This window comes from Chelonia mydas, chromosome 17, assembly GCF_015237465.2.
Source record: "Chelonia mydas isolate rCheMyd1 chromosome 17, rCheMyd1.pri.v2, whole genome shotgun sequence".
Taxonomy (NCBI): Eukaryota; Metazoa; Chordata; order Testudines; family Cheloniidae; genus Chelonia; species Chelonia mydas.
In genome coordinates this window covers 3309141-3321670 of record NC_051257.2, presented here as the reverse complement: position 1 = coordinate 3321670, position 12530 = coordinate 3309141, and the positions used below count along the sequence as shown (strand labels likewise).

General features: G+C 35.8%; 1 protein-coding gene across 20 annotated transcripts in view; it reads left to right on the top strand.

Annotated features, from left to right (window-relative positions):
- Positions 1-12530, top strand: part of NCOR1 (nuclear receptor corepressor 1) — a 114639-nt gene that overhangs the window by 44820 nt on the left and 57289 nt on the right. For all 20 annotated transcript variants that reach the window (XM_037880393.2, XM_037880390.2, XM_043531161.1 and 17 more), the window contains 6 exons: positions 333-399; positions 2262-2434; positions 4546-4636; positions 5174-5352; positions 5895-5949; positions 6755-6856. In XM_037880393.2, the coding sequence (XP_037736321.1) occupies positions 333-399; positions 2262-2434; positions 4546-4636; positions 5174-5352; positions 5895-5949; positions 6755-6856 (667 nt within the window). The remainder of the gene's footprint in view (positions 1-332; positions 400-2261; positions 2435-4545; positions 4637-5173; positions 5353-5894; positions 5950-6754; positions 6857-12530) is intronic.

Below are 12530 nucleotides of genomic sequence, written 5' to 3'. Positions count from 1 at the left end.
ATTATTAGTCCCATCCTGACCGTCTGTGGTGAGGAGAATCCCAGGCTTACACAGGTTGGCTGGGATCCTCTTAATCAATCTCTTGGCCAATCCCTCCCTCTTCAGGGATGGCTTCTGTTGCATATAATAGGATTTTAGTTTCACGGCTTTTTTCCTGCAATATCAAACACCTTCTGACGTGCAAGCAAGAAAAAGAAACGTTAGATGAATCAACCATCCATATTTTCTATCTCCCTATGTATATTTTCAGTAACTTCTTTGAGATCCCTGATGTTGATAAAGTCTGTGGTTAAAATGTAACTTTAAAACACTTTTCCAATTCTGTTTTCTAGAAACCAGGTGATGAGGAAAAAGCTGATTTTGTTTTTTAAGAGAAGAAATCATGCAAGGAAACAAAGGGTAATGCTGCAATATCTTCGTGGAAGTCAGAGTATTGACAAATATGTGGTGTCTCGTTGGGCATGTTGACTCAAATGCTTGTTTACATATATGTTCACAAATCAGTTTTGTATAAATCTGCACATTCCAGGTTAATGTTAGTATTCTTTGCATATTTGTGTTTACCAATAGGCTATGTCGGAAATATTAGTTGTTTCAGGAATATGCATGTGGACTGAAGTGGAAGGGCTACATTTGTACTTGGTAACTTGCGCATGAATGAAATGTTGTTCTGTTCAAGTTACTGTGCATCTATATACTGCTGCTAGAAAGTGAGTAAATATGTTGGAAATCTTATTGGGGAAAAAATTTATTTCATAATGTGTTCAATGGAGCAAATGATGACTGATGTAACACTTTCAGAATAAATACCAGACAACTCATTGGTGAACAGTGTAAAATAGTCACTGTATCTCACCAGCAGAGTTTTCCAAACTGAATGACATACTCCAGTTTTAATTTTTAAATGCTCTCCTCCTTAACCTAAACTTAAAGGGATACAGGCAAGTTAAAATACATTTATCAAACTAACTTCTGTACCTGTGGTGTTAGTAAAATCTGAGATTATTTTTAAAAAATTCTTATCTATTTCACTCTTTACTTTTTACATTTAATTTTGTTTTGGGTGATGAAAATAAACTAGTCAATTTCACGTTCTCATTCTCAGGTTCTAGCACAAAACAGCAAGGTTTTGGTTTGCAAATACTATCGAGAATCAGACAATTTTCTTCAGTGAATTTTGCTTCTTTTATGCAAAACCCTTTTTATCCAAAATCTAATTTTTAGGCCTAAATTACTTGTTAGTACCCTCTAAATCCGATGAATTTGAAAATTAAGACTGTGAATCAAAATTCTTATTTATCTGATTGGAAATCCAATTTATAAAATTACTGTATGATAAAGCTTAGGTGTTCATTTTGAAGTAAATAAGAATTTTTAGTTAACTTTCTGTGAAGTAGCAAACAAGCAATCCAAATTTTAAATGCTTAAAAATTTAAAAAAAAAAAAAAGGGGGGGGGGGCTTAAGATCAGTTTCCAATGTCTTACAGTAATTGCCGTGGCAGGTCCCCCCCCAACCCCCCCCCCCCCCAAAAAAAAAAAAAACAAAAACAAAAACCTTCTTTCCCTATATGGTAACTATTGATGGAGAGAGAAAACATCATTCAAAACTTTTTTTGTCTTAAAAAACCCAAAAGCATTTTTATTCCTGTGTGTGTATGTTAGATACCAGTGTTATTATCAGAGCACTGTTTTGCAAATTCCATTATAGGGAGTGACATCCTTTTTGGCCTTGCGTGATATCTGAAACAGCACTTCTTTAAAAAATGAAAGAGGTTAAACATCACTTCATCTCCATCCTGGAATCTCTTTGCATTTACAGTATTCTTTCCTTCATATGGCTCTAGTTTTCTATGGGCAGCCATTCCTCTCCTGAACACTGAGGTCAGGGATATATTTCACTTATTCCAATCCCATCCCTTTAGGAGACAACACACAAAAAACCTTGGTATGGACAACATCAGTTACTGAGGAACCAGCAATAACATTTCGCAAATACCACAGAGATGTGCACAGTATAAGAACCTAGTTAAATAATTAAATCTGCAGAGTTCTTTTTGCACTGATGAAGCCACTTCTACTACCTCCTTAAAACTGGGCACATCTCCTATAAAGTCAAGAGCCACCGGACTAGTAGCAATCTCCTGTATGCACTTCTGAACCCAGCATCTCTTGTAAGGCAACATATCAGAGCTCTGAGTTAGTGAAATACTGATAATATATTAGTGTTTAATTCCATCACTTTTATTTTTGGAATTTAACAGGAACAGAAAATCTGTCAACGTTATGATCAACTGATGGAGGCATGGGAGAAGAAAGTAGACAGGATAGAAAATAATCCCCGCAGGAAAGCTAAAGAAAGTAAAACAAGAGAGTACTATGAGAAACAGTTCCCAGAAATCCGAAAGCAAAGAGAACAGCAAGAACGATTTCAAAGGTAATACCACACAATCTAAATATTCCTCTCAAATACTGTCACGATTTGTTTCTAAATTCTATCAAATACAAAATGTTTCAGCTTAATGGCAGTGGTGAGCTGGAACCAGTTCGCACTGGTTTGTGTCAACTGGTTGTTAAATTTTGAAGCCGGTTTAGACTACTCTTGTCTCTTACCACAACTCCCCATTCTGTTTTGCCAACAATGCTAGCCTCATTAGTTGTTTGTTTGGCATCTTAGACTGCTCTATCTTCTTCCACCTTTTCCCTAGTTCCCTGTCATCTGCTCTTCAAATCTGTCGTCAAACCTCACTCCTGCCATGATACCTGTAAGAAATTGGCTAATTCATAATGGTTAGTTCGAAGGATAGATTGTAATAGTAAGAGTACTTGCATGAGGAAAGCTATTCACATGCATAAGTATTTGCAGAAGTGGACCTTAATTTTGTAAATTATGCACAGAGCTCCAGCTTTGCATGGGGAAATTTAATTTCAGGCCTAGAAGTCAATTTGTAGCTAATATTTTTCTGTCAGATGTCTGTATCATTCCTTTGTGTCTCATGACAATTGATGTTCACTAGACTAATGCACACAAAGGACAAAGATTACATGATTTTTCTTTTAATTAAATTCTTTTTATTAAGTGACTTGTGTAAAACTTGCCATATGTTTCATCTGTCAGGAAGCTGTGGTTACTGAAATACAGTGATGTAATTTAACTCCTTGCTGTTTAAGAGATATCTGGGTTAAGATTAAGAAAAATTGTACAAAAAGGACAATGTAAGATGAATACAATTCAAGTCACTTTTTCGGGGAGTATGACAGTTGTTCTATAGTACTTGTAGGCAGTGGGTTTAAATTTTTAAAAAATGCTTTAAAAATAGACCAAGTTGGTTTGGTATTTTCAATTGCACCTAAGTTCTCTAGGTATATTAAAACAATTTCAAAAACTTAAACTTCAGAAAAATAGACTTAAATCTTCCAGCCCCATAAAGAATTCATCCCATCTTCTCTCCTAAACAATCTACTTTCATGACTTCAGAAAAAGCTTGCAGAAGCCAACAAGTCTTATAGTGTATTCTTGGGGTCCCCTGCTCTGAACTCCAATGGATCAAAGAGAGGACAGGGGAAAGCAAATTATTGCATTACTAAAGATAAAAATAGACACCTCTTATAGGTAGAGAGCTATTTTAAAAAAATAAGATACATACTATTTATACTTGGATTGTAAGTTCCTGGGGGCAGGGACTGTCTTTTAGTTATGTGTGTTACTGTCTAGCATAATGAGATCCTTGCCTATGCTTGGGGTCTCTGAGTGTTACCTCAGTTAAGACCCAATTAGTATTTGGACCCAATTTAGTACATTTGACTGGTTTCATTAATACTTTCAGGATGGAAAAGGCCCATTAGGATGTTTTGTCCATCTTGCTGTTGGGGACAGGTGGTTCTCTGTTGCACATGTTCTAGTGACTTAAACTTTAAAATATTGACTGTATCAAAAAGTCCACTTTCTGGAGAGATTAGTGTGATGATTTTTAGTTGAGAGAGAACTGACTGGGAAATGGTCTGCAATTTATAACACCTCTTCAAATTAAAAATTACAGTATCATTTCTTTACTAAAGTGAGCATTAGTGGTATCTTGTTTCGGTAATTAATTGACTAAATCTGTGCAAGGCAAATTTGAACGTATTCCCAGGTGTGTCTTGTGAAATTGAAGCTGTTGGGCAGAATGCATTGTTTAAGGACAAAACAGTTTCCATACCACTGCTATAACAATTCTAATACTGAACTATAAGTGTGTGTGTAGGGTGGGATTTTCAAAAGCATGCATCTTTGGCCTAACTGCTCCCACTGAAGTAAAGATAAAACTCCTCTGATTCTTGTAGTATTGACACCAGAAATTCTCCCGTGTGCCTTCTTGCTGAGCATGAGGCCTCCCAAGTCCACATCTAAAATTCATTAGTCATTTAAAAGTGCAGTGTATAGCCTACATTGGGTATTCGGTGATGCTACTTTTCTAGTTACCTGTCTCCCAAATGAGCTATATTTAAACTAATCTGAAATGTTTTCTCGTGTGAAATCTCAATTTATGGATCTCTTTCAAAAACTAGGGTTGGCCAAAGAGGGGCTGGCCTTTCAGCAACTATTGCTAGAAGTGAACATGAGATTTCTGAAATCATTGATGGACTCTCTGAGCAAGAGGTGAGGCCATTGTTTCAATTTATCAATGCAGCAAATTATTTATTTGACCCTTCTACTGAGATGTTGATAATCCACTTTGGATATTCTTCCTTTATGAGCTTGTTTTAGATTAGTTCAAGATGCCCTTTGTGAGTTTTATCATGACCTGGATCTTTGCTCTCGTGTATCTTCCTTTTAGGGACTAGACTTCGCCATCACACCTCTGCTGTGGTAGACCTAGGGTGTGAAACTTTCCTTTGATATCTGATTTCTCCTTACTTGTAAGAGACTCCTGAAAACCTTTCCTTTTAAAAGGCTTTGCTGTTATAACAGCTGTTAGTGATGTGTAGTACTATTCCTTCATCCCCTTCAGTTATGTGAATATTAATTGGGATGGCCACAACTTCTGGAGGAGAAAAAATAAAACCATGTGAAAGGATTAAGATGAATGGAGAGGGCTGAATCTGTGTACTGTATTGTGTTGCCCATTAGAACCATTTAGTAAATAACATAGGAACCATAAACATTCATAGAAACTTTGTCTTATTTTGTCTATAGAACAACGAAAAACAAATGCGTCAGCTCTCTGTCATTCCTCCCATGATGTTTGATGCAGAACAAAGACGAGTGAAGTTTATTAATATGAATGGTCTGATGGAGGACCCCATGAAGGTGTATAAAGACAGACAGTTCATGAATGTCTGGACAGACCATGAGAAGGAGATATTTAAGGAAAAGTAATTAGTCTTTTACCTTTGTTTTTATTACACTGCAAGTGACAGATTAATGTCGAAGTGTATAGTAAACATTAATAACAATATTAATTTTCAGCTCACTCCTGTTAACTCACGTGATGATATTTTGTCAGGGAACCAAAGCTCTCTGATTACTACAGCAGAATGTTCTGTGTGGATGGAATATCACGTAGCTTTAGACTTGTTCATGCATTTTCCTATTGGGTCAGGCATCAACCAGTTGCTTATTTCTGTTGCTTTTTGCTTTGTCTTTAGACTGGAAACTTTGTAAAAGATGTTTTCATTTACTGAACAGATTAAAATAATTAAGCCAAGTAGTTGTAGTTTTTCACTATATTAACCTATAGTGTGATTTAATTTGAATATTCCTGAATCAGTAATGTGAAAACTATACACTTAGGTTAAACTAGCTTCTTTTTTGGAAGTGAAAGAGTTCCTGATGGAACACAATTGTTTGCAAGACTTCTTTTTTTTATGTGATTATATATAGTCAGAATTTAAAAATAATTTCTGATTTATAAAAGGTTTGTCCAACATCCCAAGAACTTTGGTCTAATTGCCTCCTACCTGGAAAGAAAGGTAAGACATTTTTAGAATGTAAACACTATGTAAGGTGTGGTCTCTTACTTTTCTAATGTAAGTCACTTTTCCTGCTAATATTTTCTCTTCTTGGAATTAAAACTTCCAAAACCAAATCTCCTATTAGCTGCAAAGGCAGTAATTATATGTCAGCAGAAATAAAATGATGATGCAAAACAAATTGCATGTTAAACATCTAACAAAGCTCAATAGTGTTTACTTTCATGGATAAAAGAAAAATAAAATGGCATTTTGCAATTTGTTTTGTTTGAAATAGGTAAGTTGCATTAACCGTTCATATCATTTTTTGGTTAGCAACAGAACTGACTCTGCCTGCTAGCATGCTCGCTCTAAGGTCCTGCATCTGCACCATTAAAGTCAGTGGTATTTCACTGAGAGCAGGGTCAGCCTTTAAGTCAGAGCTGAGATTCTGCGCAGCCTATGTAAGAAGTGATTCCCAATTTAGGACCAATCAAGATACTTTTGACAGAACATCTCAAATACTTATAGCTATTATGATAAATGGCGGCTTTCCCACTATTAATTATATAATGTAGGTTAAATCATAAAGAATAAACTAGCTGCAGGGTATTATGAGTATACATGGGCTGAGGTTTAATGTTATAGGATAGCTGTTTTTTCCTGTTTGTATGCATTAATTCACTTAATTGCTGAGCAAAATTCTAACACTTCTCTGAATCTAGTGACTAGAATAGTATAAATAGTTGAATGACATCATATTTAATGTATTTAATAGGGTTTGGCTTTTGAGTTACAGAAACTGATTTTTCCTCTTTCATTTTAGAATGTTCCAGACTGTGTTTTGTATTATTATTTGACCAAGAAAAATGAGAATTACAAAGCCCTTGTGCGAAGAAATTATGGCAAACGTAGAGGAAGAAACCAGGTATGTTACGTATGTTTCAGAGTGACTCTTTGAATGCACGTGTAAACCAAGTAAAATAATTAGAACTATCTTTTTGTGTATTGTTGAGTGGTCAAGCACATTGCATAAGAAATTATGATTAAAAATAGGAAAACATAGTTTCTAAAATCCTACCATTTTTAGTCCTTTCTGAAATAAGAAATGGATTCCATAATTCTGGGTTTTCAAATAGCTTTTATATAAAAGTATTGTCTTCATAAATCTTTGCTTTGCTCATTTGTGGCTTTCACTATGACAATTCATTTTGTTTGAGCACCCAACAATACAAATTGAGGTCAGATTTATTAGTAAATCATATGATGGAGCCGATAGAAATTAGGTCGGACATACGATGTTCATTGGAAAATACATAACCACTTCATATGTCAATGTCTGTCAAAAAGCAGAAATTAATAGTGATCGTTTTCTGGTGGTCAGGCTGAAAGTCAAACTGACGTTTTGTAGCAAGAAGAAAAATAGACCAGTTACGTTAATACATGTAAATTAACCAATTTGCTGATTCAGGAAGAATTCACTTGGAAGTATTGGAATTATTTAAAGAGGAAGAAAGTAATGTATTATGAGAAATACTTAGTAGACTGCCAGAGTTAACATGGAAATTGGAAAGTAATGTAAAGAAAATTGAAGAGACTTAAAATTTTTGTTGGAAAATGGGAGCCGGGGGAGAGGAGAACACTATATTGGATGTGGGACAAGTCCATTTCGGAAGAGCAGAGAATATATTTAGCTGAAAAGCATTTTGAAAAGTATCAAGAGAGGAAGCAAAATGTGTTGGCATAGGCAGGGTACTAAAGAAAGCATGGTCTGCAGATAAAATAAATAGTCAAAGAACTGTGTGTAATGACTACACAAATGGCAAAGATTGAAACGTTTGAATCCTTAAACTGATACTGACAACCAGAAATGATAGTGGACAAAACTCCTTGACAAAATATGAAACACTTAATGGAAACTGAAGTTCAATTTTGTCAGCTTCTCAGTGTCTTTTTTAGACAGATGAAATTATAGAACTATTGCGGTTGGAAGACCCCAGGTCTCAGTCTTTAGTTTGTCTCAGAAATGACTAGTCTGCAGAAATCAATCACATCCTGGTAACATTACTGAAAAGGAAGAATTGGTGAGACTTTGAAGTAGTGTGGCTGCACAGATCTGGGGAGATTTAGCTGCCAATAGGAGACACAAAACTCTTGATAGCAGTTTAGCCAATCATTGATCGTTAAGGCAGATCTTGTAGTGACATACTGCAAGAAACCTGCCCTCTCACACCATCCTGTAGTACTGTGCCCTTGTGCCCAGAGCATTTAACTATTCCTGGAATGGCTAATCCAGAGGTGTTCTAACTCATTCTTGTATTGAAATACATTAGTGTCGTGTAAGGTACATAAGAATCCATGCTGTAAAATTCTGTTAAATTTTAAATTGTCATATTGTCTTGGACAAACTTTTTGAATGAAGGAAAGAGGGAAGGAATTCTCTTGCTGAGAGAGTTAATCTAATTAATGATTAACATCAAGTACTCATGCATGAAAACAGATTGGAACACACCCGCTGAAAACATGCTCCAACATGCCTATTAAAATGAGCAACACTTCATAGGTCTGTCCTCACTATTGTGGTGAAGCTGTTTAAATTAAATTCCTGATAGTATTCTTGGGGTAAAAAAATGGCCATCTCACAGGAGGTTTTTTCCTCTCTTGCCACAGTGGCCACACATCTCAAGAGTAGGCAGTGTGCATCAACAGATCTTTGATCAGAGCTAAGCACTCTGTAACAAATCATTGACTACTAAATCAGGAGATTGTGTTGAGACATTTACATACTTTGCCAGCTCTTCTCTGAAAACATTAACCATTGTGGATATTTTGTTACAAATTGTATTGAAGTCCATCACTGTGTGACTTATGATGGCTTCAGATTCTGAGAATTCCAAGTGGGGAGTATTGACTTGTTTAAAATAAGTCAGATTTTCTCAAAATGTATGCAGTCACCATGAAAATAAAGCCCAGAAAATGCCTTTGGCTGGTTTCTCAGACCAATATACAAGCTACTTGGAAATGCTGGATTGTGTTACCTTTACTGGTGTTGAGTATGCTTTTGCTAATGCAAATAGTTCCAATGGAAGTTGTTTGGACTGTTTGGGGAGTAAGATACTACTGAGTGTGATGAAGCATAAGACAACGTAGGCTCAAGTTTTGAGGTACTCAAGGGATAACAAAAATTTCCTTAGTAACAATGTTAAATATCTTAGATTAGGATTTTACATTCTCCTAGTTTTAATAATTTACTTTTACTTTTGCACTCTTTATGGTTTGAAACTTTTTCAACATGAACAATGAAAATACACAAGACAGGTTAACTTACATTCTCATTCTCATGTACTAATATTGACTACTGCCAATAAGTAGTTATCACTCAGGTTGGTAAGCAAAATTGTCTGAGTCTACTGATACCAGCTTACAATGTCGCAGAGCTGGAGGAATTTTTATACACTTTATACCAACAATCTGCTGCTGATTATGATTAATATTTAGACATGACTTGCATTTCAAAAAACAAGTACAGTTTTTGATCATATTTTTTTGTTGCTCTATAACACTTAAGTCTTCAGAACTAGTAAACTGCATTTGAGCATGAGGATGGGGTATATGCTATTTCATCCTAAAGTCAGTAGTGCTTTAGTTCTTGTGTACAGTGGTTAATGTGTCACTATTACTATAGTCAGGACCTGCTCTTTTCAGGATAACTCATTGTAACCTTTCTAAACTGTCACTGATTTGAATAAGAGAAACTTTACAACCCAGTTTTGCTAAACTCATATTCTGTGTTCAAGCATGTAACTGGCTTTTAATTTTAAAACATTTTTTTTTTATGGTGAAACAATTTGTGGTATAGAGGGCAACATGAAAGTTCATAAACCAGATCTTGTACATTTAATGTCTTTTCGCTCTGACCCGTTGCCTAAATATCTGATTAAAATACATAACTTACCTCCTAGTAATGCTCCCTTAAAAGTAACTACTCTGTTTTGTGCAGTAGTCAGTTTGAAAACTTGTGTAGATACACCAAAGTAATATTAAAAAATGTCAAAGTAAATAGGCATATTGTAGACCTAATTGTTTGTCAAATTTTAACTTTTGGTTTTAAAACCCTTTTTGAAGTATCCAGGAACCAAAACCTGTCAGAACCAGGAAATTTTACTTGTACAACTTTAAAGGAGCAAAAGCAGTGTAAGTTGAATATGGTTAAACAAAACTCCGCTCTGGCAGATTCTGGCCCTCATTCTGTGACGATTGACTTGTAGTTCCATGGAAGGCACTGGGACTATTTGTGTGAGTCCAGTTAAATACTGCCTAATACTTAGAAATGGGGGCCTTAGTTTGCCAGCTGTCAGCCCAGATTAAATATTATGGACAAGTTATAAACATCAGAATTATGGGAAACTGTTAGTGAGCCTTATATATACATGAAGCGGCAAGAACACATTGATATCTGAATCATAGTATATATGAACAATGCAAAAATATATTTTAGATTTTTCTGTTGAATCCTATCTTGCTCAGTTCTGAACTGTGTTGCTTTCTTTTAAAATGTGTTAATAGTTCGTAAACCCAATTTGTAGTAAGGATTTCTACAGAAAATTATGTTACAGAACTGTCAAATACCTGTACTTATGCGTATAGTTATTGTGGTTATTAATATTTCTTTAGCCATAACTGCAATGTAGACACTTGTATTCTCTAGCAATTGAAAGCCTTGGAAAAATCATGTTATTTTGTTTGCCTGGAGCCTTTGTTTTATGGGTGTAAATGTAATTATTTTTCACCTTTGGAAAAAATGATTGCTATTGGGCTATAATACCTGAAACAACATGATGAACACACTAAACATCATTGGGCATCACTTTTTCAGCCCAACGGAGGGTGATATTTTTCACTGTAAATGAAAAACTACTCATTGGTACCCATTTAAAAGATTAGAGCAAATAGGAGACGCTTCTCCTCTATTAATTGACCTTATCCTTTCCAGCTCCCCAGCAAGGTAGTGGGGTTTAGGATGCACTCCAGGATCTTTTTGTACTGGCAATAGAGTAACTTCAAAAGAAGCATCCCAGCATACAGGGTCATAGAAGTTAAAAGCGAGGCAAATAGTGCAGTGAAACAGATAGCAAGTGCAGGCAGGATACAATTCTCCAGTAGAGGGCATAAAGATATTACACTGGCACCGCTATTACTCATGGTTATGATTTAAAAACCTAAATATTTTCTTAGCCAGTATAGTTGCGACCATTTAAACTTGGCCAACATCAGCATAGGTCTCAAAACGTATGTTTATTTTGAAGGCCCTGAGTACTGGATTATAGCATATGAAGTTCTTAAGAAATGTGGAGTTTATTGTATCGTAAGAGATGTTTCTGTTTAAAGTAAATCTAGAAGGGGAAAGACTTCTAATAAAGATACAATTTAAACTTCTCTAACAGACTCCATGGGGAGGTAACATGTCAAGTGTCTTTCTTGTAGCATGTGTATGAGTTTTTTAAAATAAAGGAAATTTGTTTTTTACTTCAGAATAGAAAGTGGCATGGATGCAAATGCAAAGTCTGGTTGCAAACTGCCAACTAGTGGGAAGGGATATTCTGATAGTCAAGTCTCAAAATTTAGCCTGCTCTTAAAAAAGGATGCTCACCAGAGAACTTCCAGTTTATCACTATCTTCTGTGAAGTGATGATTACAGGCTATGTGAATTCTGAGAGATACTGGAAACCCAGAAGTAACAGCTATCAGGGCACAGCAACAAACAGTTTCTGTTTATGATTTGCACACGTATAGGAAGAGGAAGAGCAGCAGAACATTAACCACTTCAGAATGAAACCAGAGAGGATCTAGTTGCTTGTATTTCAGAACACCATCCAGTGGTTTATGATCTTGTTCGTTTGGTTGCACCAGCAGTTTTTGAAGAAAAATTATCAACTGAGAGGGAAATAATAATCATCTTATTACGGATCCTTCTGCAAATTGGCCATTGATGGGTGTAATGTGTATATCTATAATTGAAATGGACTGAATAAAGTCTGCTTTAGTAGAAAAGCAGAAGATTAATTTGAGTGGATAGCAGTATTTTTAAGGCTGTCTTAGAATAAAATTTGAAAGGGGGCTGGGGAGAAATGCTAGTCAATAATTTGGAAATGTATACTTTTCCATAGTATAGCTACATTGTCAGCATAAACTAATGTCTGTGGACCAACCCATATGTCTTTGCAGCAGGTGGTACGGTCCAGTGATTTGACCAGACAGAAACTTGCTGTATTTCTGTGACAGCCAATCAAGCACAGCTCAGTGGGGATTACCTTGAGTAACCCCTGTGAGATTAGAAGCTTGCACGTGAGATGGGCAACTCTTCTGTAGGCAGCTTAAGTGGCAGGATGACAAAGTTTCCTGGAATAAACACGTTGCTGGGTCAGCCAGTCCATGCTAAGGAGCTATTGATGGTGCTGTAGGCTTTGTGCTTTTGAGTTTTATTTTGCATTAGAGCCCGACCCCTGTGCTGTGGATAGTAAGAGTTTTAATCAACAGATGAATGTGCAGGTACGTCGTTGACTGAGGCTTCAGCTGTTTAAGGTTTGTGTTTTAACCTGCCT